Below are 23716 nucleotides of genomic sequence, written 5' to 3'. Positions count from 1 at the left end.
CCTTACATATGTGCTCCTCAGGCCACCAATTAGGATCTTCAAATATGTGATGTCTGCCATGGAGATCACCTGCTTCACAATTTCCAACAATTGATCCAGCGCTGCCTTCCTCTTTGTTTGGTTCCTATAATGTGGGTGGTTGATCTCCCACAGACAAGGCAGCTCCCTGAACATGTCAATGAATATTGCCATGAAGTCAGTATCTTGAAAGATATCAATTTCACTGCAAGATACAACACAAGACAAACCCTAATGTCAGGCCAAACTCTCCTAATCTTGTTATAATATAGGCCTCAATGTAGAAGCAGTATAGGCACAAGTATGTCTCTTACCTTCATTCTTACGATCGGCGCCTCCAATGCTCCTTCCTCCGCTCACAGATCGTACGTAATACACACGTGTAACTCCGTCTGCCCCTGACGTTCTTTCTAGTCTATTCCCCGCCCCTTTTCATTCTGCGCAGTGGGGGAAGAGCACATGGCGGATACGCAGCAGGTGCGTGCTAATTACAGGAACGAGGAGGAGGAGGAGGAAATCCGGATCCGGACACGTCCCAATCCAGAAGGAGAAGATTTAAGGCCACAAATATGTCCTTTGGGGAGATGTTGGAGATGGTCGACATCCTGAAGAAGGCCGACTATGATGGAAAGTATGGGCCTTACCCCAACCCCAATATCAGAAAGGCCAAGATCATGGCGAAAGTGGTCAAAAGTCTCCACCGGAATTTCGGGGTACAACGATTGAAAGATCAGCTCAGGAAGCGGTGGTCGGACCTGAAATTAAGAGAGCCCGAGCAGTACCGAAAGATCCGGAGAGTGCTGCAAAAAAGTAAGTAGTTGTGCTGTGTTCCTATTCTTTTTGTCTTTATTACGTTCGTGCTGCTCCATATGCTTTTCTTAATTGTTGTACAGTTTGAAATGGCAACTTTAATGTTCATGGGCCCATTATTCATTCGTATCAAACATTTTTCTTTCGGCCTCTAAAACATCATTGTTTAGGCCATATGCATTTTCCTACATTTTTTAGGGCCTACTTGTATGAAAAATATTTGGTTGTGTAGATGGGTTTGTTACTAGAATGAAATGCAAACTAAATTCTGTGTAAGGAGAGGACACTCAGCAGCTGTTTTCACATCTGGACGCTAGAGCACTAGTGTGGGACACAAGAACACCCTTTTTATTAGGGGGCCCACACAGGTGCTCCAGTGTATACTATAGGGGGGTCTCCATCTGTGAATCTGTGAAGCTTGTACAAGACAGGTAAAGTATTGAAGCTTGACAAAGGACAATAAAAATGCGACATCTTGGAACTCTGCCCAAATAGACAATTGTACCCCACTTCCAAGCAATGTTTCCTATTTATAGTTCTGCCATCAAATATCTGTGTGCTAATTATACCATTTTTTTGTTTTACATAGGGGAGAAAAGACTCGGAGGACACCCCTCATCCGAGGAGACCACAGACCCCCCACCTCTGGAAGAAGGGGAAATACCCCCAACCCAAGCTGAGCAGGAGGAGGAAGAAGATGTGGTGGAAATTGGCACCACAACAGGTGAGTGTCTGCGACCACAGACTCAGGTAAGAGATGGATGCCGGCAGATTTTTGATACCTGTTTTTGTTTGGTTTCTCTCTTTTTAGGTGATCGTGATGTTGTGGATCGAGATCCTTTCACATCAGAAAGTGCCCAGATCCTGATCAGGGAGATCATGGGGTGTAATTTAGAATTGGAAAACCTCAAGAAAAAAATCAATGATGTTATTCAAAAAAATAATAACATCATTGATGTTTTGGGGCAAATTTTAAACTCCACAAAATCACTTTGTTTTTTTGTGTGCTACAATCTTAAAAATTTTTTAGCAATGTTTCGAAAAGCCAAATTTGGAGGATGCACACAGTGTGCCAACATGTGCTATCTGCCATCACGGGAGATCAATGGACGCGTTTTGGGGTGCAACCCCTTCCTCAATAATAAAGTAGGGGTGAGGAAGGGGTTGCTCCCCCAAAACACCTCCCTTGATCCCCGTGATGGCAGCTAGCACATGTTGACATTCGTAAATTGGTGTGCATCTTCCAAATTTGGCTTTTCAAGGGGTGACTTCACCCCATCTGAACGCAATATCAAACACAGTTCCAAAATACTCATGTCTGATATTGCCTTCAAGTTTTACCATATGTGAACTTTGTAAGTTCAAGATTTTTGTCTTTCTTGTTGGTTTTACACAGGTCTGTTTTACGTAAATGGACATTTCTATTTTTGATAATGCCACCCCAAAAATTGTTATACAACAAACATGTTGGTTTGTTTTAAAAACCTTTTCTAAATGCACATGTGATTGTGCAGGTATTAAAAAGTTTGTTAGTCAAGAATGTGTTGATTATTGTCTGAACGCTACAACACTTTTGTGGTGATGTAATTGCTGTTTTCTGTGAAAATGGGGGTTATTTCCTAAGGGCAAATCCTCTTTGCACTACAAGTGCAGTTTCAGTGCAGTTTCAAGTGCACTTGTAGTGCAAAGTGTCTACGCCTTTAGTAAATAACACCCAACAGTGCTTTGTATAAAAGGTTACACAATCACGCCATTTTCAGGACTCCCCACATTGCTGTCAGGGTCAGCTAAAACAAACACAAGCAGTAAATGTCACCAAAGATTAGCTTTTTTTTATTTGATAAATGCTTCACAAATTGTCTGGCATATTGATGGCCCCCCTACCCACAAAGAACTCAAGGTATCTTAACCGGACATCACGGGCACTCAGGGAGGGCAAGCCAGGACGGCCACTTTCAAGCACTGTCAGGGTTGTATCATGTAGAATTCCGGCCTCAGGCCCAACTGAGCCAGCATAGTTGGCAGAATGTTGGCGTAAAAAGTTATGTAGAACACAGCACGCCAGGATTATATGATTAAGTTTATACTCCGCCATATGGATGGGTGTCAGAAATAGGCGGAACCGGCTGGCCATGATTCCAAATGTGTTTTCCACCACTCTTCTGGCTCTGGCCAGCCGGTAATTAAAAACCCTCTGTTCCGGGGTGAGGGTCCTCATCGGGAATGGCCGCATTAGATGGTCCCCCAGCGCAAATGCTTCATCCGCAACGAAAACGAATGGGAGTCCTTCCACATTGTCCTCTGGAGGTGGCAAGTCCAAGCTGCCATTCTGGAGGTGCCTGTAGAACTCCGTCTGGGCGATGACTCCACCATCGGACATCCGGCCATTCTTCCCCACGTCAACATACAAGAAGTCGTAATTAGCCGACACCACCGCCAACATCACAATACTATTGAACCCCTTATAGTTGAAATAGTATGACCCCGAGTTGGGTGGTGGGATGGCGTGTTTCCCATCAATTGCCCATCCGCAGTTAGGAAAGTCCCACCGCTGGGTAAAGTGGGAGGCCACAGTCTGCCATTCCTGTGGCGTGGAAGGAAACTGTTGAGGAAAACAAAAAAAATTAGCATTTTTGTACATAAACATGGCAAGCAGATTAGACACAAACATTCTTGGCCAACCTCCAGAAAGCATTTATTAAGGGGAAATTAACAACACCAAAGTATAAGGTACACCTATCATATTCCCCCTCCCCCCCTCTCATGGGCCATTTCTAACATTATAGGGGGGGGGATCTTGGACAGGTAACCCTCTCCACTTCAATGAGAGATGAATGCCTAAATACAGGGTATTACTTGGAACAGCCGCTCCTTAGTTACACTATTGGCAGCCCACTGGACAGGTAAGAAGTGTCATAATACAAAGATATAAATACACACTGTACACATTTGAGGACATTTGGACATTCTGCTATTACCTGTCAAGATAATAATAGGATACAAAAACTTTAAACAGTACCATTTAAAAGTATACAGGCAGGCCCTTGCACTACATGCTTTGGGGAATTTATACATACATCTGAGCATAAAAGAGATGGGTATAGTGTGTATGGGTTTGGCAAAGTCAGCAGATAGATGATTGAGGATAGATAGAGAATTGGGATCAGCTGACTTAGCAGTTGGGGGGAGGGAGGGTTACTAAAAATGATTTGGGGACACCACAAAAAAAAAGCCTCTGGCACTCTGCCTGAATTTAAAGCACAAATCACATTTAAAATCATTTTAGGGGGTGTTTGGGGTAAAGCACTACTATGGAGCTAACAAAATACATTGTTAAGTGACTACATGAGGTGAATATAGGGCAGGAGAGCATGCTGGGGAGGTTATTGAAGGCCAATCTGTATGAAGGACTAAAAAAATAATTACATAAAAATCCAGCATGCATGAGGATAAAGGGGACATTCACAGCATATTACAATCATGGTAATTAGGGAATGAGGAAAGAAATACAATATATTATCAAACATTCAATACAATAAAATGTGATATTAAAGGATAAAAATCTTACCTTCATATACTCCTTCTGCAGGACCTGGATGATGGCAGAACAGGTCTCTGGGATAATGATACCCAGAGCCTGGGGGGAGATGCCTGTCGAGAACTTCAAGTCCTGCAGACTTCTCCCTGTCGCCAAGTACCGCAGGGTAGCGACGAGCCTCTGCTCCGCAGTGATGGCTTGCCTCATGCAGGTATCCTGCCTGCTGATATAGGGGGTCAGCAAAGCCAGCAGACGGTGAAATACGGGGTCCGTCATCCTGAGAAAGTTCCTGAAATCATCAGGATTATTCTCACGGATCTCACGGAGCAAAGGCATATGAGAGAACTGGTCACGCTGAAGCAACCAATTCTTGGTCCATGAACTCCTCCCCACCCTGTTCATGGACTGGACTTGTGTCAAGGTCAGGACCCCAACACCAAGCCCCCGCACAGCACAAACTCTACAAGGAGTACGTGTACGCAACATGGCTAGAAAACGGTCGGCTGCTCAGAACGAAGTAACAGAACGCACTGAAGAACAGCAAGGCCTGTGAAGAGAGACCTGAAAAACAGTAACGAACGAACAAGAACACAATGACTATAAGTCATGCGGAACTTGCTTGCACGCACTGAAGAGCAGATACAAACCCACAAGCACAAACTGAACCGCAGAAAACGATCTGAAAGCCACGAGTCTGAAAAAGCGCGAATCGTCTCTCACCAAACTTTTACTAACACGAGATTAGCAAAAGGAGCCCAAAGGGTGCCACGCTTGGTTCTGAACTGGCCTTTTCTAGTCTCATCGGACGTGGTTGACGTCACCGCATTGTTGGCAATTGGAAATTCCAACAACTTTGTGTGACCGTGTGTACGCAAAACAAGTTTGAGCCAACATCCGTCGGAAAAAAATCCTAGGATTTTGTTGTCGGAATGTACGAACGAAGTCCGACCGTGTGTACGGGGCATTACTCTCCTTCTCATACTATTCCTACACCTCCTGCTGCCTCAGCCTCACAGAGATGGAGTCAGTAAGCAAATGGCCAGCAGGACATGCTCTGCTTCCTCCTGTTATTGTGCTTCCAGTTCCTGGTCTAGAAACACCATGCAGTGTGTGATCCAGCAGAAACAGTACAAGGATTATAATGCTAATCAATACCTCTTCTGGTCACCTCTTTAAATGATAAGATGTTTTGCCCTAAATCAGGAGCCACTGATGTGATAAAAAGAACCCCAGCTCCCAAGAACCTGTCCTCATCCTGTACTCACACAGATACTCATGTAATGACCTACTGCTGCTAGTGAATACACCACATCATGGGTAATGTTAAGTTCTAGTGCATTGATGTATCACATATCAGGCCCTTGGCAGGTAACTTGTGTTTGTCACTGCATTTTGGTCAGGATAACATTTTCTGGGTGTAAAATGGCTTCACATTCTTCTGGATTGCCCCAGGATATCCTGGAAGCCAGGGTACTTAGCCAAATAACCACTGCACCAACAGGTTCAGGCCATGTGCCAGCCAAGGTTTGTGTGTAAACTTTTCCTTCCTGAAGTGTGGCCAGCATGTTAGTGATGTTGTCACACATGATTGGCCTGGCACAAGCTGTTTGGGGTAAGCCATCTCTAGGCCTATTCCTGAAGAGCTGCCAGACTCTATAGTTCAGTGTGTCCCCTGCCCCACAGGCATACTAACAGCAAAATGGCATTGCAACATTTTGCCTGGGCCATTGCAAAGACTTTGGGGAACTTTAGGGCCACTTGGAACTGGTGGTTCTAAGGAGTCACAGAATGAGGCTATTTAGAAGAAGTGTGAGGAGGCTGTGCTGACACAATCATCAAGATGCAGGGCATGAAGTGGCGCCAACAGCTCAGGTGATGAGCCCTGTCTTTCTTTCTTCTCAGCTGCCAGAAAATGTGCCTAGTTGACTGTGAAGGAGATGTAATGTCCTTGCTTATGCCTGCTGGACCATGTGTCTGTGGTCATGTGGAGCCTACAGCTGACCACATAGTCCAGTAAGACATTACCTTGTACTTGTTGGTAGAGGGCATACTGGGCAAAAAAATGACCAGTGGGTACCTGGCAGTGTACACTGTGGTACAGTACATGCCTGTAAAAGGGGGGTGGCTCCCCAGCTTGAATCAGGACAGCTGTAAAGCCATACTTTTTGCCAATCTGACATTGAGAAGCTGAGTATGAGGGAGATTAAGGGAATTTCTTCTGCTCTAGAAGCTGTGGAAGTGGCACCTGCCTAGTCAATGATGCTGCTTTAGATGACAGGGTGAAGCCTACCCTTGACCCCACTCAGAGTGGTGCGATGCTGACCCTCTTTCCTGCTTGATGTTCATTAATGTAAGACTCTCAAACTCCTTGTCAAATTTGGCTCCCCCTATCACTCAAGGGCACAGATGTCGCAGTGCATGCAGATGGAGAATCTTGTGTGTGTGTGGGGGGAGGGGAGGGGGGATGTGGAGGCATTTTGCTTCTCTTACTAAGTTATTTGGTGCATAGCCATGTGTTTTTTTAAGCATGGGATAACTAAATGACTGGTACTTTTACCAAGAATGACTATCATAGCACTAGCCAAACACATACTGGAAAGTCTATATTTTGAGCAATCGGGGTATGGAGATAAGAGGGAGTTTGGGGAATTTGTGTTTGAGGTTTTGACATGTTTTTGTGACACTCTGTTTTGACATTTCATTAAACTTCAAGACAATGCAGTGTAGTACTACAAAACAGAAGCTCACAAACTATACCATCAAACTGTTGTTCCACTTTCTAATTTGTACAAAGTTGAGGGCTTAAGCTTTATTTTTTTAAGAATATCATTTCCCATCGCTTCTAGATCTGTTATGGCTGCTATTCCCACAATTTAATTCAAATCAGGACGGTTACTTCTGAACAAAAAAAATCAGGTGCCACATCAGAAACTACCTAAAAAATATATCCTTTCAAATGAATCAGAATAGGGTGATATTGGTGCTGTTTTTAAGCTAAGCAATAATGCCAAAGTAAAAAAAAAATATTACACCAGCTAGATATGTGATATTAGAATACTGTGACATGGTCTTTGTGAACCATTCTTTTTTGTAACACCACACACAACTTTAAGGCATCACCAAGCACTTATTTAGACAGATTGTGTTTTTTTTCAATGTGGCCCTCAAAGTTGCATAAAAAGAAGGACCCTCTCCCTGATGAATAGTCATTTTTAAAATATATTTTTCCATTGGTACATGTCTCTTGTAGCAATTCCCTGTGTCCTTTGTTTGACATTCTCTTGCCTATTAGCTTTGAAAATGGCCATAATTCATCTTCAAATTCACCAACCCCCATAGACTTCATTTTTAATTAAGCTAACTGTCATCAATTTTGTTTAAAAATATCTGTATGCAATTACAGGGGCCTTTCTTTACTTTTTTGTTTATTTTTATACATTTTTCCTTATTATAACAATGTTCAAATTGCATTGCTTATCAAAAGAGCCCTGTCATAAATGCCCTAACTTCTTGTCATAATATATATATTTTTCATATAATTTAAAGATGTTATTTTCAGTGTTTGCAATGTTTCCATTTCCATAACTGTAATTTAAAACAAACAAAGTCTCTGAATATTTGCTATTCATCAAATAATCAAAGGTGAACAGGCCCATGACAGACATTTAAAACCTCAACTCTTGGGAACTAAATAAATAGACATTTAATATGTTTTTTTTTTCACTCTTTTAATAAATTCACAATGGGAACGATCTGTGACCTCATTTTAATAATATTGTGTGATTATAAACTTTTATTCAATCCCACATACCTAGTACCTTGGTTAATAGCAAACATCATAAAAGTTCTTTTCACCCTTGAGCCTCTTATAGAACAAAGTAAAAACAACTAAATTTTAACTTTCATCATTTATTATTCTGAATTGTTTTAGCATTATGGTATTTTGCTATGGCTCAAAGTATTGGGAACTTTAGATGATGAATACAAAGAATTATATATTTTCCATTAAAATTATAAGGAATATTGTAACAACATTTTGCATTTGACAATAATAATGCAAATTGATGTATAATGGCAGCAAACTTGAGGGTAAACTGTTTCTGCTTCAAAGTAAAAACAATGTATAAGAAAAATAAGACATTTATTGTTGGAACTACATAGCAAAGGTCGTTTGAAATTTAAAATTTACATGATGAAGTGGATAAGTGAATGGTACATTTTATATCCAAAAATGTCTATTTATTGTGTTATTGCTATTATTGTTTAGCATAATACATACAAAATGTAGTCTTGTATTTGTATATGTGTTAGACTGATTCCTGAATTCCAATTAACCAAGATAAAGTTGAACCACTTTTAGTGGTTTATTGATACACCACCCATTCAAGTTAAAAACAAACCTTTATTTTTTGATAATGGTGTATCTTTTCTATCATTTGCAAAGATCTTTTGATAAAATACTCCCTTTTTTCACAGCCAGTTAGTCCCCAATTTTCACACATTACTTTGAAGTTTGTAGGGGCTCAAAATGGCAGCTTCCTCCTATACCTTAACCTATGTGAGCTAGAAACAAAGTGGCACAGAGAAATACCAAGAGCAATACAGGTTTTTTTTTTCTGTAGAACATGCAGATGACAAAGAAATTTATGAGACCTTATTTTGAGATCTTCAAAGATTAATGTCAACTGAGACCTGCCTACGGTGGAATCTTACTTCCTTGGAGGAATATCTAAAAAAAGTCTATGGTTAATAAAGTTCCTATCGTTCGAAATAGAGGATAAGGATTGCAGAAAACAAAGGACAAACGTAATGGATGAAGCACCTAACAGTCTTAGTAGACTGATTAATAATTGTAAAAAGATACACTTGCAGGCTCTGAATAATAGCACTCAAATTCTACGTGACCTGGATAAATTCCAGAATTAGTCAGATTTCTTATCAAGAGAAGAAAAACTTGCAACAAAGGGGGGGCACAAGCCTTCATCAAGAATAAGAGAATAAGGCGAGGGAAGATGTTTCATGGATCCAAGATAACACATCCCTTACCTGTCAGGAACATTTTAAATTTGTCTTTAAGTTATTGTCTTTAGGTTATTTTCGAAGAGCCTAAACTTTGCACCAACCCAAAGTTTTGGTTTGTTCTCCACAATTATAGATGTTGACATGTTGTTTAACAATAAAAAGCACTATTTGTACACTGATTTATATATTCCTATTCTAGTTCAATATAGCTTCTGACAATATGAGTTCCTCCTCTGAAGGAATTGAACTGTCATGATTTTTTCCTTATTCAATACATGGGTTCATTACATTTTCATTTGTTTTTTGATATATTGGTTTCAGATAAGACTAAGGTCCCAGACCATCTTCACATCCCTTCCACATAAAAATCTGATTTTAATCCCACCCAGTGACAAGCTGGATTGGTTTCAGAAACCTGTCTATCAGGACCTTATCACCTTAATGCGAGAAATAGATACATATTTTACATATTCCCATTCCAACGTGACAAAATTTTAAAGCTATATTCTTTAGTCTTTAAAAGAAGATTCAAACATCACAATCTAAAAAGCGAATAAAGGTGGAGCAGTCATAGTTCTCAACATCTTTGACTATCATGAAAAGACATTTCATCAACTTGTAGATGTTCAAGCTTATTTTTTCTATCCCTCCCCCCTTCCCCTTCCACCCCTGCCTCCCCTTTCCCTTCTCTACTTCCTCCCCTTACCCATCTTCCCTTTCTGATTCCTTTTCCATTTATATTTTATACAAGGAGCACTATTACATGGATACACACATAATAAGATTGATTGTATTCCTTTTTTTCAGGTTGGCAATTTCTCATATGCCTATAAACAGGATGACATGAAATTCTTCATTTTTTCATGGTCACTTCTCAGTATTCTTTAACATGACATCTTAATTTTTCTTTTATCATAATTTTTTTTCATTCTTTTTATTATTCATCTTTTCTCTTTATTATTCATCTTTGGATTATCTCTTTTTTACCATTTTCTTGTTCCCATCAATAGTATTTATTTCACTTTTTCTTTTTTGCTTTTTCATTGTGGTTTATAACAACACTTTCTTATATTTGTCGTTTACACACTGTTCATGCATGTTTTTTCCCACTGCAGTTTTAACTCTGATTGCTCTTAGCTAGTTGGCACCTGTTTTTCATCCTTCATCACTATTCTCTCCCTGTGGCTAGTACTGAGGCTGGCGGGTCAGCATACTAGACATCTAGATTTATACCGTGGAAGAAAGTCAACAGTTACAATTACTGTATGATAGACTTTCCTTAAACACACTGCTAGAGTCCCTGAGAAATATATAATATCATTTGGAAATAAAACTCTTCTGCATATATCAAAATCTGAAATACATTTTTTCAGTTGGAGTGACAACTTTGAACTCACTTTTTGTGGAATAGAAGACAGGTTGGTGGAAGTTTCAGAGGAGAAGAAGTTGATAACGTATTAGTATAAAAAGTTTTCAGCCCACTTAGAAACTTAAAGATAACATGTCACATGAGAGACAGAATGCAGAGCTGCAGAGCAGTTTAAAACAAAAAAGAAATTAGATTGTTTTTCCCTGTTTATATTGCCACTGGAGAGTCATAGCTGCATGAAGCTGCACCGATCTGTAATATTTGACTCATCAGAAAGAAATAAAAGCACATGCTCTGAAAACTAACACTTACAAAACAAACCTAATAAAAACAATGAACTATGAGTGGTTCATCATACAATTTATGATGTCATAAGATAATGTGTTATATGGTTTATTATTACTAATGATACAATTCTTATTTTCAGCACTTAGGAGACCGTTGGGCTGCAATATGCAGATGGACAGAAGACAGATGGATTCTTTTGCAGGAAATTCTTCTGAAATGGCAACATTTTGCTGAAGAACAGGTTAGTATTATTAATCAGGGCTGTATTTAGACATCATGGGAAGCTGGAAACACCTGCATGATTTTACCCCCTTTGTCATGTGATTATTGTATTAAAGCTAGAACACATTTTAGAGGTAGGATGTTGTCTGCTTTATATGCAGAACTACTGTAAGTGTATGTATTAAAAGAACACAAATTAACTTTATTTTCTATTGTTCTCTTTTTAAAGTGAACATGCACTTTTCAAGCTAAACATTTACTTTGTTAAGTTAACAGCTTCTACTCCATTAATGAATTATCATAAGAGTTTCCTATTTCCCAAACAATAAAGAGCCTTCAACTAAATACCCCCACACCTCTTTCTTACAGCAGTTAATTTACTGAATTTAGCCACAAATGTCCAGAAATAGACAGAAGAGGGAACATATAGTACATATAGTACATATAGTACATATAATATATTATATTTGTAATATACTGTTACATATATATTGATATATATATTCATATTCATATTTAAAAGAAAGTTCAGCAAACACACAGTAGTTTCCCTCACAGGGGTATTCAGCATTTCAATCTTGCATCAAAATAAATGACATTCTGGCTTGTAAATGCAACATTCCTGATCTGGTCTTTCCCTTTAATTCTTGGTATGTCTCCCACTTCCTTCTGACTCCTGGGCCAGATCTCCTGTCTGCTGGGGTGGAGCCCAGAATCATAGTCTGGTAATTGACCAGAACACAGCTGACCAATTAGTGTACTGGCTGCTCACTAGACCTGGACCCTGACAGGGTATCGCCCTGCTACATAATATATACATATGCTGTACATCCCAATAGATACAGGCACAAACATTAGTAGACATTTTAATCAGTCTAAATAAATTGTGGTAAAAACTACAGACTCCTTGTTCCTTGTAATCAGTTGACATATCATTTTAGCAATACTTAAACTTGAAATGCTTTCCAGGTATACATATTGATTATGTTTGTATCTTCTGATTTACATTGTATTGTTTTTTTTAATAAAAACTGTACAACTTTAGCTTTGTTTGCATCAATATCATACTCTTTTTGTTTAATTGTATTTCAGTGCCGATTTGATGCTTGGCTTATGGAAAAGGAGGAAATGATTAACACTATTCAGAATACAGAGATTAAGGATCAGAATGAAAAGCTTTCTAACCTAAGAAAATTAGCGGTATGTATACTTAAAGTAATCCTTTTATTTTATGTCATATATTAAGGGTTTGTTCACACCAGAACACAGTATACTGCAAAGCATGCATTGTGGTATGTTGACACTGCATTAAATAGCCTGTGTTAAATAAATAGACTGAAATGAATCTCAACAAATATCTGAGGCAGACTGCATTTTTTTTCTCACACGCAGGATACAAAATACCAGCAATAGTTTTGGACTATAATGTACAATATAATAAAGTAGAAAATATTATTAAAAAGAATTGGTCTATTTTAGGAAGGGTAAGCACCTTGGACCAATACCATCAATCCTGAAATTTATATATAGAAGGGCCCCCACCCTGAAAACTAAATTGGTGAAGAATGTATTTGATCCACCTAAGGCACCATCCTTTACATTTTTTAATCAAGTAGGTTTTTATTCATGTGGTAGGTACTGTGGGTGTACCACCTCAAAAGTAATTATGAGAAGTTAACTGCTAATACAATGGGCAATGTATTTTAAATTAAATATTTAATTTCCTGTTCCACACAAAGGGTGATTTATTTGCTCGAATGCCTTTGTGGATTCCAATATATTAGACATACCTCAAGATCACCCTTTGTACATATCAGCAAGCATTTCTATAACATCAGGAGGGGGTACACTAAAGATAGTGTATGTATTTAAAGGTTGTCATGATAGGGATCCAAGTTTATTAAAATGTTTGTGGTATGGAAAAAAAATTCATAAACATTGAAGAAGGGGTAACTGGATCAGAAGGGGAGGTTGTGCCAAAGAGAATCCTGATAGATTTACAAATGCCAGGTGTTAATACTAAAAGGTCTAAATGTCAATTTTAAAATCAATTGCTTTATTAGGAATGATTATTTTATGGTTTCAATGGGTGCATTGGGATGATGAGGTTCACATCCCCCTATGAGCAAGTCTATATGTTAAAGGATCCATTATCCTTTAGATTCATTTTTTTTATTATTATTTTTATTTTACTAAAATGTTTATAATTACATCTATTGTTATTAATTACTGTATTATTATTATTATGGTAATTTTATTTTTTAATCTAAGTAAATGTATGTGGTGTATTGATGTATATGGATCATTCATGTTATTTTTAAAGAATATTATTTTATAAGATTATTATTGTAAGTGCAGACACATTTTCCTAAATGTCACAGTGGCCACAGAACAGCACAAAATTAGGATGAAATAGCGTATTTATATGTTATAGCAGCTATGGTAGCTAAACTGCTGTATATAGGTACCAGTGTAGGTTAAGCTCCCCTCTGACCTAAATATTACAATACCACACTGTATAAACACTGTATGTGAAATCTTTATAGTAAGAAACAACAGCTATATAAACCAAAATATAAAAAGGCAATATATAACAAACTAAATAAGATCACAGAGTAATGCCCTGTACACACAGTCGGATTTTCCGATGGAAAATGTGTGATAGGACCTAGTTGTCGGAAATTCCGACCGTGTGTGGGCTCCATCACACATTTTCCGTCGGAATTTCCGAAACGCAAAGTTTGAGAGCTTGCTATAAAATTTTACGACAACAAAATCCATTGTCGGAAATTCCAATCGTGTGTACACAAATCCGACACACAAAGTGCCACGCATGCTCAGAATAAATCAAGAGACAAAAGCTATTAGCTACTGCCCCATTTATAGCCCCGACATACGTGTTTTACGTCACCGCGTTCAGAACCATCGGATTTTCCGACAACTTTGTGTGACCTTGTGTATGCAAAACAAGTTTGCGCCAACATCCGTTGGAAAAAATCCATGGATTTTGTGGTCGGAATGTCCGATCAATGTCCGACCATGTGTACGGGGCATTAGTGTCACCTCAAAATAAAAAAATAATAAATTTTCTTTTTTTAAACATCAAAAGGTTTATTAGAAATCATATGAACTGTTTACAGAACAAGCTCAAGTTGAATACATGAGTACAAAAGTGTAATTTAAGGTTTCCGGAGAAATTAGGACAGTAAGTTTCCAATGTCCATGGCATTATGATTCATAACAAAACACTTATTCATTGGGACCTCTGTGTCATTACATGAACTTTCTATTGGGTTTATGTCAATCAATCATTAGTACAAGCCCATCCGTCCTGTCTCATCTGGTGACATTATTATCACTTTTGTTGTCAAAAAACTCTTCAGTGAATTCGAATAGCGGGTAATAATATTCAAAGAATAGAGTAGAGAGAAAGTAGGAAACACAGGAAAGAGAAGAGTAGGCAGTATTACGTTGCTCTTTGTTATTCTGGAAAGAAGTGGTACCATATCCCTTTTATGTGATGATCTAGAAATTCTTCAACTCCTCAAATGTTTTGGAGTAGCGGAATACAATCCATGGGGACCATGTTTTGTGGAATTTATCAATTCTGTCAGAAGATTGGGCCAGCATCTCCTCCATTGCATACATTTTGGAGACTCTGTCTAGCCATTTTCCCACAGTTGGAGTTCGGGAGGATCACCAATAAGTTGGTATCAGCGCTTTGGCAGCGTTAAGTAAATGTTTGGTCAATGAATTCTTATATCCTTTGAGTGGGAAGTTAGAAATATACAATAGGCAGCATGCTGCATTGAGCTTGGGACTGGTGTCTGTTATTTGTACAATTAATGCCTTTACCTCATCCCAAAATGAAGTCAGTGGTGGGCAACTCCACCATATATATATAAGGTTGCCCACATCTCCCCAGCACCTCAAGCAGGTGTCGGTTGTCTGCGGGCTCCACCTATGCAGCCTAGCAGGTGTAACATACCTTTTTGTTAACAATTTATAGGCAGTTTCCTGCATTTTTGTGCTAAGAGAACACTTATGAGACAATATGCATGCATTTCTCCATTGGGTCTCCGATATATTCATCTGAAGCTCGTGTGACCAACTCCTCCTGAAACCCTCTTCCCTAGTGTGTTCTGAATTTTGTAGCCATTTGTAGGAAACTGAGGTAGCCCTTTCAAAATGTTCAACAGATAGACAGACTGATTCTAGGTCCATTAGTTGTCTGATAAAGTCTTTTTTATGTGTTTTATTATTAGTATAACTTCTCATTTGGAAATAGGACCATAGTGGGATGTGTGAAAGTCCGCAATTACTTTTAAGGGAGGAAAGATCTTTAACCACTTCCGGACCAGCTGCCGCAGTTTTACTGCAGCAGTTTGGCTCCCCTGTGCAAAACCACATAACTATACGTTGGCTCACAGGGTCTGGATAGCAGGAGCTGCAAAGCGGGGGTGCCGATGCTCGTGGCCGATGGTTGCAATGACCGCTGGCTATAAGCGATCATGAGCAGGAGACGCAGAACAGGGATGAGTGTGTGTAAATACACACTTCCCTGTTCTGTTCTGACAGGAGTGACAAATCGTGTGTTCCTATTAGCTAGGAACCACGATCCGTCACTTCCTCTAGTTAGTCCCCTCCCCCTTCAGTTAGAATCACCTCCCAGGGAACACAGTTAACCCCTTCACCACCCCCTAGTGTTAACCCCTTTACTGCCAGTGACATTTTTACAGTAATCGATGCATTTTTAATCGCACTGATTGCTGTATTAATGCCAATGGTTCCAAAAATGTGTCAAAATTGTCCGATGTGTCCACCCTAATGTCGCAGTCACGATAAAAATCGCAGATCACCGCCATTGCTAGTAAAAAAAAAATAAAAAAAGCTATAAATCTATCCCCTATTTTTTAGACGCTATAACTTTTGTACAAACCAATCAATATACGCTTTTTTTACCAAAAATATGTAGAAGAGTACATATCGGCCTAAACTGAGGAAAAAAAATGTTTTTTTATATATATATTTTTGGGGATATTTATTATATCAAAAAGTAAAAAATAATGTGTTTCTTTCAAAATTGTCGCTCTTTTTTTCTTTAAAGCGCAAAAATTAAAAAATGCAGAGGCAATCTGGCCACCAGACTGAGGGCTCAGTCTGGTGGCTAGAATTTTTGTCAAAATTCTTAAATCTAGGTTCAGGAGTAAAATCGGCTTATAGTTGGAGCAATTAGTAGGGTCCTTATTAGGCTTGGGTATCACTGTGATGTAAGCCACTAAGAAATCAGGCGTGACCATTCTTTGTTTAGACAGGGAGTTTAGAGCCTTCACCAATGGGTCTGTCAGGGTGTTCATAAAAGTTTTGAAATAAATGGATGTGTAACCATCTGGCCTGGGCTCTCACCCAGTTTTAGACCTTTAATGGCCTGTTTAATTTCCGCAGCCGTGATCTGTTCTTCGAGAGGGACTATATCTGTGTCTTTTAGTGTAGGTAGACTACTATCACGTAAGAAGTCTTGGATTATGTGTGCCCTATCTCCACTTAAGTCTGGTGGTTTGTGTTGGGCTGGTAGATTATATAATTTAGTATAATATCTGTGGAAATGTGTAGCAATGGCTCCTGTAATTATGTCTAATGTGCCATCTGGTCTCTTTATTCCAGCAATATGGTGAGTCAAATTAAGATCCCTCAGCCACTGTTGGTTAGTCTCTTTTCCAGTGAGTGAGATGTCTGAAGTAAGCCAAGTGACTGGGTTCAGTAAATGTTTCTGAGACCAGTGTGGTTGATTCAGCCATTGGAAGCCTTTCTAGAAACTTAGGAGATTGTGACCAAGGCCGCATCATCGAGATGTGTGAGCAAACATGAAAAAGCGGTTCCTCCATTATGCATGCAAAAGGACAAACATGCCGCATGGGGGTGGGGTGGAAAAGAGGGATGGGGAATTTTTGCACAGATTGGGTGTTCCCATGTTGGAGTGTCCTCCCCAGTTATTTTTCATTCTTTTCGGAAAGTGTTTCTCTGGTGAAGAAAGTGGGGATCTTGGTGGGTTTCTGTCTCCCAGTTGCAAAGCAAAATCTTGATACCATTCTGGGAGAGCATAAAATCTAAATTCAGTGCTTTGCAGAAATCTGGGAATTCTGCTGGTGCTTGCAGGATATGTTGCTTGCCCCTGTGTGTAACAACCAGTGCAAAAGGAAAGTGCCAAGTGTATCTCAACTCTTTTTCTCTTAGCAATTCCAGCAGGGGGCACAAGGCTCTGCGATTTCTCAGGGTAATTTGCAAAAGGTCCTGGAAAAGCACGATGGATTCCCCATTGAAAATGATACGTTCGTTCCTTCTGGCCTTACGCATTATGTCCTCCTTAAGAGGGAAGTTTTGGAGACAGCAGATTATGTCTCTAGGGGGAGCGGTGTCCGGGACTCTCGCCCTGAGAGCTCTGTGTGCACGTACAAAGTCTATTCCTGTGTCCTCCTGCCTTTACAGCAGACTATTGAAAACTCTCTGTAGCACTGGGATGATTTGTTCTGTGTCCACAGATTCAGGAATCCCCCTCACCCTGATGTTGTTTTGCCTCCCCCTATTATCCAAATCTTCTAAATGTCTATTCATTTCTATGAAATGAGAGGAGTGTGCCACAGCAACTTTCTCCAGCTTGTGAATTGCTCTGTCTCTGAGCTTTCCTGTCATCTCTACTGCTGCCAGCTTCTCTGTGAGAAGCAGCAAGTTTGACTTGAGGTCGGTAATAGCTGCAGAGAAGGTTGACTTTATGTCTGCTGCAAAGCCAAATATGTCTGCATAGGTAAGGGGCTGTGTGAGGTGTGAGTAACCCCTACCTGCGTCCTCTGCTGTGGACTGGGAGTCCTCACTGAAGTCTTCCTCATCTCCCTGAGCCCGTACCATCTTGTTCCCAGCCATGCTGCTCCTTTTCACAGATTGTGCTCTGAAAATGTCTGAGATATTCCTGGCCAAAGTGATTGCTGTGCCACGGCGGGATCTCGAGTGCGGTGTCTGGTGCAGTCATTTGCCCATTTCAGACTCCATCCGAGCAGGGTATTAGGCTGTAGGCTGTTTTTCTTCCCGGAGCTCAGCTAGTGTGCTGCCATCTCCGCTGTGTGCCAGGCCACGCCCCCCAATAGTAGTTTCTATGAAAATCGAAATAGTAAGATAAACAAGAGAGGAGCAGTGAGATGAACAACAGGAAATGATTTACTGGTTACCAAGGCAGCAGAAGAGAGGGTATAAGAATAGCATGAATACAGACAGTCCCCAATCTCTGAAGATATCCTTAGTTAGGATGTAATATGCAAGTCGGATATGTAGGTCTGAAGAATTGTCACCCTATACATCAGTCTGTTATTAGCAGCCATTGGGAAGCAGGAAGAGGTGAGAAGTCAGAGCACTGAGCAGAGCTTATGCGAGCCTGTTTACCACAGAGGGGATATGTGAGCTAAAGCCAGTAGACTCACACAGACCAAGGTATTTTAGGAGAGATGTTAGCTGGCTGGGAATCATGTTTACAAACTGTGACATGGGGGATTCATTAGTGCCTGGCTGCTACTAACCTAATATGAATGTTCTAAATCTTTGTGATTTGTGATTTTAATAAATGATTTGGCAGAGAACACTATGTGGCTATTTATTATCCTATTGAAGATATAAGAACATTAGGGAAGAGGCGAAAGTGAAGAGAAGTTGAAACAAAGATTATCTTGACAGCACCTGGGATATCCTTGATTGAGCTGTACATGATCTTTTAAAATTTACTGATCCAATCTTAAAGTGGTTATTAAAGTGGATGTAAACCCTCACATATACCCAGTGAAGTGAACAGCCTCAGATGATACACAGAGATTAAACAAATCTCCCTACATAAGCTTTACATGTATATCTGCTGTCTTCCGCTTTATATATATATATTTTTTTTTTATCATTCAACTTTTATTGAGAGAGATAAAGAGAGAGTGCACAATACGCAGGTTGCAGATACAACTGCACACATTTTCAATACAGCTTAACAAGTCTTGTGGTAATCTAGAAGTAAGATCTGGTAATGCATAAATGTGTGGTAAAGTGTCCTTCGCGCTGATCGGATGATAGAGTGAAAAATAAAAACTTGTAATATTCAATTATATATATATATATATATATATATATATATATAGGATATATTGCAGCAAAATGTGAGTGCTCACAGCAACACTAAAAAGTGAAAAATAAAAAGAATGATTTCACGCCATATTAAGTGGATATACGTGAAATAAATTACTATGAATAATGTGCATCCTGTGTATACACCATACAAATCTATAAATAATAATATAATGAATGATGTGGCATAAACGGCATTCTCTATAGGGACAAGGTTGTCTCATATATATGATGGATGCTGATACTCCTCATATCTAAAAAGAGGGCTATAATACGTGCAAAACCTTGCAATGAAATAAATATACTAATAATACCGCAGTAAAAGTGAAAATGGAAATACACTAAAATAAATAAATACACAATTGTGTTAAATGCACAATAAAATAATGAATGTGATAAAGTCCATAGAAAATAATAATCAATGAAATGGAGAGTCTCTTAAATGTGGGATTAGGAAGATAAAATATCCTCTAATCAGTAACTGGCTGGTGTTGAAATGTAGTGTGATGACCTATTAAACCTCCAAGTAGTGTCTTCTGAATGTGGTCTCACAGAACTCTCACCTTCAAACTGATGTATAATAGCATTGGGGATTGTAGATAGATTGTTGTAATTTCTGGTAGGTACTGTCAGTGAGGTCCATGGATCTTTCCCTTGTATTCCTCCATCGATATCTCCTATATAAACTATTTTGACCACTTGCTTCCATAAAACTGAACTCTGGTTGGATCTGCAATCTGTTCAGGTCCACTCTCTCTGATATAAAGAGATCTCATTATATGCATGTCTCTGTTTGACATCGCCAGCATGAATGCGATTTTTGTGGGTGCCATCTGTGAAGCTTGTCAGGGGAGTTGTACCAGTGTGTTAACAACTTATAACTTGTTTCCTGCATTTTTGCGCTTATGGAACACTTATGTGCTAGTATGCATGCGTACCCCGTTGTTTGTCTGTGATCTCTTCCCGTAGCTCCTCCGACCACCTCCTTCTGTGCTTATGAGTCCCGGCGTTCTTAGCATGTTGTAGCCACGAATAGGCCATTGATGTAGCTTTGGTTAGAAAGCTTCTTAGATGGAAGTAGGACCACAAGAGCATATGTGGGAGGTTGTTTTCTAATTTTAGCGTGGACAATTTTTTAATTTTGCCCCCAGTGTAGCAATCACCTGCCAGTAGTGAGGTGTTTCGCTGTAATGGCTGAAATATTGCATTGTGGGTACTCGGAGGGAAAGCAGGGTTGTCTTTTAGTGGTGTCAGAGGACTAAGAGATGTGGTGATGGTCTTGCATCTAGCAATGGAGTGTAGAATCTCCAAAGTGTTACCATGGGGAGAATTTCAACGGGATTGGGTTTAGGGTCACCTCAAGTGAAACCCAGTCCTTCATATGGCCATGGCAATGCCAGTCAATTATTCTAGCCAAGTGTGAGGCGTAATAGTAATGTTTGAAGTCCAGTATGCCCATCCCACCCATTTCCTTAGGATTAGTCAGCCAGTTGACCCTAATTCTAGGTTTGTGCGGATTCCTGAGGAACTTCAGCAGGATACAGTTTAGTGCCTTGAAGAAGTGTAGAGGGATTTTGATGGGTAAGGTCCGCATCAGGTAGAGGAGCTTGGGCAAGATCATCATTTTGATAATTGCCATACGCCCAAACCAGGAAAAATAGTGCCAGTGCCATTTTGTAAAGTGCCATTTTGTAAGGTCCTCCGTACAACTCCTGAGAAAGGATGGGAAATTTTGCTCAAAGATGGTTTGTGGTTGTGGAGTCAACCAGGTACCTAGGTATTTAATAGCTCTGGGGTCCCATCTAAATAGTGAGTCAGATTTAGTCAGTGCTAATGTGCTGTCTGGAAGTGATATGTTTAGAGCTTTGAATTTTGTGCAGTTTATCTTCAGATTTGAAATGTAGACATAATGGGCAAATTCCTTTATTAAATTGGGGAGCGTGATCGCTGTGTTTGTTAAGAAGAAGAGGAGGTCATCTGCATACACAGCTAGCCTGAACTATCTGTCCTGAACCCTGAAGCCAGTGATTGTGGTGTTCATTTGAATCAATCTAATAAAAGGGTCAAGGGAAAAGATGAACAGTAGGGGGGATAGAGGGCAGCCCTGCCTAGTTCCATTTTGTATGTGAACCTCTTCGGACAGTGTGCCGTTGATTTTTAGTTTTGCTGAGGGGTTTTGGTATAGTGCAGAGATCAACGTTAGCATATGCGGGCCTAGCCCCACATGTCTGCATACTGCCATCATGAAATCCCATGCCACATGGTCGAAGGCTTTCTCTGCATCTGTAGAGAGGAGAAAGCCTTCGACGTCCCACTCTCTTGCCGCATGGATTAGGAGGAGGGCTTTGGTAAAGTTGTATTTTGCTTCTCTACCAGGCACGAAGCCCACCTATTCCAAGCCAATAAGCTATGGAAGAAGTGGTCCCAATCGTAGTGTGATGATTTTTGCAAAAAGTTTGACATCCAGGTTTAGCAAGGATATGGGGCGGTAACTGGCACGGTCCGTGGGGTCTTTACCTAATTTTGGAATCACTGCAATGTGTGCTGACCGGAAGTCTGGTGTCTGAAATGTTCCTTGCAGGGTAGGCAGCTTATCCGCAGCATGGGCACGAGTGAGGGGTGGTGTAGAGCTTCTTGCCCGGCAACTGAGAGCTGGTGGTCGGGTGCAGGGCTGAATACAGATGTGTGTGCTGCGGAGCTCCTTCAGTGTGTCGCCATCCTCATCGCACGCCAAGCCACGTCCCCTGCTTTATATTTTCTTTAGAAAGTTCAGAATGTGTTAGATTTTCTCTTTCTGGTTAGCACTGCAGTGAAGCCTGGGCATACAGCCAAGACAGCTAATTGGAGGAAAGGCACACACCCCCTCTCCTCATAGGTAGAGACTTTCAGATCTGTTTGTTGAATTTTTCAACTCTCTGCTAATCTATTTATAGCATCCTTCCCAACACAAAACTCAGGCTGCTTTTATCTCCCGTGTCGGAGAGCTTGTCAAAAGTTATCATACTGATAACAGAAGAACGGGGTAGGAGACAGCTACGGGACATAGGGCTTTGAAGAGAGATAAGAAAACACTGCAGATATATGTGCCCAGCTCAAATTTCATTAATCGGATTTAGATCCACTTTAAGCCACTCAATAACCTTGCTACAATCAGCTCTGCTATATTAAACAATGTCCCCAGTGCATGTGTACCTCATTTCAGAGCACGGATCAGCACTCACATGACCCCAACCGCCTCTCTCTCCCCTCCCTCCATCTAACAGCAAAGCGGGCTGGGCTGGGAAACCCCCGCTAAGGTCAACAAGGAGGAGCAGAGGAGAGGAGGAGAGAGGCAGTCGGTCATGTGAGCGCTGATCGGTGCTCTGAAATGAGGTACATTTCAGCTGCATTTAAAAAAAAAAAACACATGCACAGGGACATTCTTTCATATAGCACAGGGGATTGTAGCAAGGTTTTTGCATTATGATAGCAGTAGGAGGGGAGGGCTTGTTGAGTGGACAGAACTGACTGGTAGAAAGGGGAGGGGGGAGAGGATGGAGGAGAGCAGAAAGAAGAGATGTGGCTGATGGAGGCATGTAAACTGACCACAGTGTCAGGGCTCAGCGGCCATGATAAACGGTGGTCAGTTTACAGGTGGAAGGGCATAGCCAGGCAGGAACAGCAAGGTATTTTAGGTGATACAGGGGGCCAAATTACACAGCACAGGCACTGTGCTGTATTACATGCTTTAAGGGAACAGGATCCATTTTTTTTTCTTTTTAGGGTAACAAACACTTTAACTACTTCCCTACTGTGCCAATATTGCCATATCTATCCTAAACATAAAAATATATTTTTTTTGCCAGAAAATAGTTTAGAACTCCCAAACATTATATATTTTTTAGCAGAGGCCCTAGAGAATAAAATGGTGGGTTTTGCAATTTTTAATGTCACATGGAATTATTGCAATGGTGTTTCAATGAATTTTAGTGCACACAAAACAATATAATACCTATTTTCTGACAAAATATGAAAGATAATGTTATGCCGAGTAAATAGATACCTAACATGTCATGCTTCAAAATTGCTTATGCCTGTAGAACAGAACAAAACTATGGTACCTAAAAATCTCTATAGGCAATGCTTTAAAGGTCTTTACAGGTTACCAATTTAGAGTTACACAGAAGGTCTGGTTCTGGAATTTTTACTCTTGCTTTAACGTGCGAGTAGCGATACCTCACGTGTGTAATGCTAATACCATTTATACATGTGCGCATGACCTATGTATGCGTTCGCCTTTGCTAGTGAGCATGGGGGGG

General features: G+C 40.1%; 1 protein-coding gene across 1 annotated transcript in view; it reads left to right on the top strand.

Annotated features, from left to right (window-relative positions):
• Positions 1-23716, top strand: part of DMD (dystrophin) — a 3507873-nt gene that overhangs the window by 877227 nt on the left and 2606930 nt on the right. Inside the window, exons 13-14 of the mRNA XM_073614841.1 lie at positions 11185-11286; positions 12360-12467. Coding sequence (XP_073470942.1) covers positions 11185-11286; positions 12360-12467 — 210 coding nt within the window. The remainder of the gene's footprint in view (positions 1-11184; positions 11287-12359; positions 12468-23716) is intronic.

This window comes from Aquarana catesbeiana, linkage group LG02 (assembly GCF_042186555.1).
Source record: "Aquarana catesbeiana isolate 2022-GZ linkage group LG02, ASM4218655v1, whole genome shotgun sequence".
Taxonomy (NCBI): Eukaryota; Metazoa; Chordata; class Amphibia; order Anura; family Ranidae; genus Aquarana; species Aquarana catesbeiana.
This window is presented reverse-complemented; position numbering and strand designations above follow the sequence as displayed.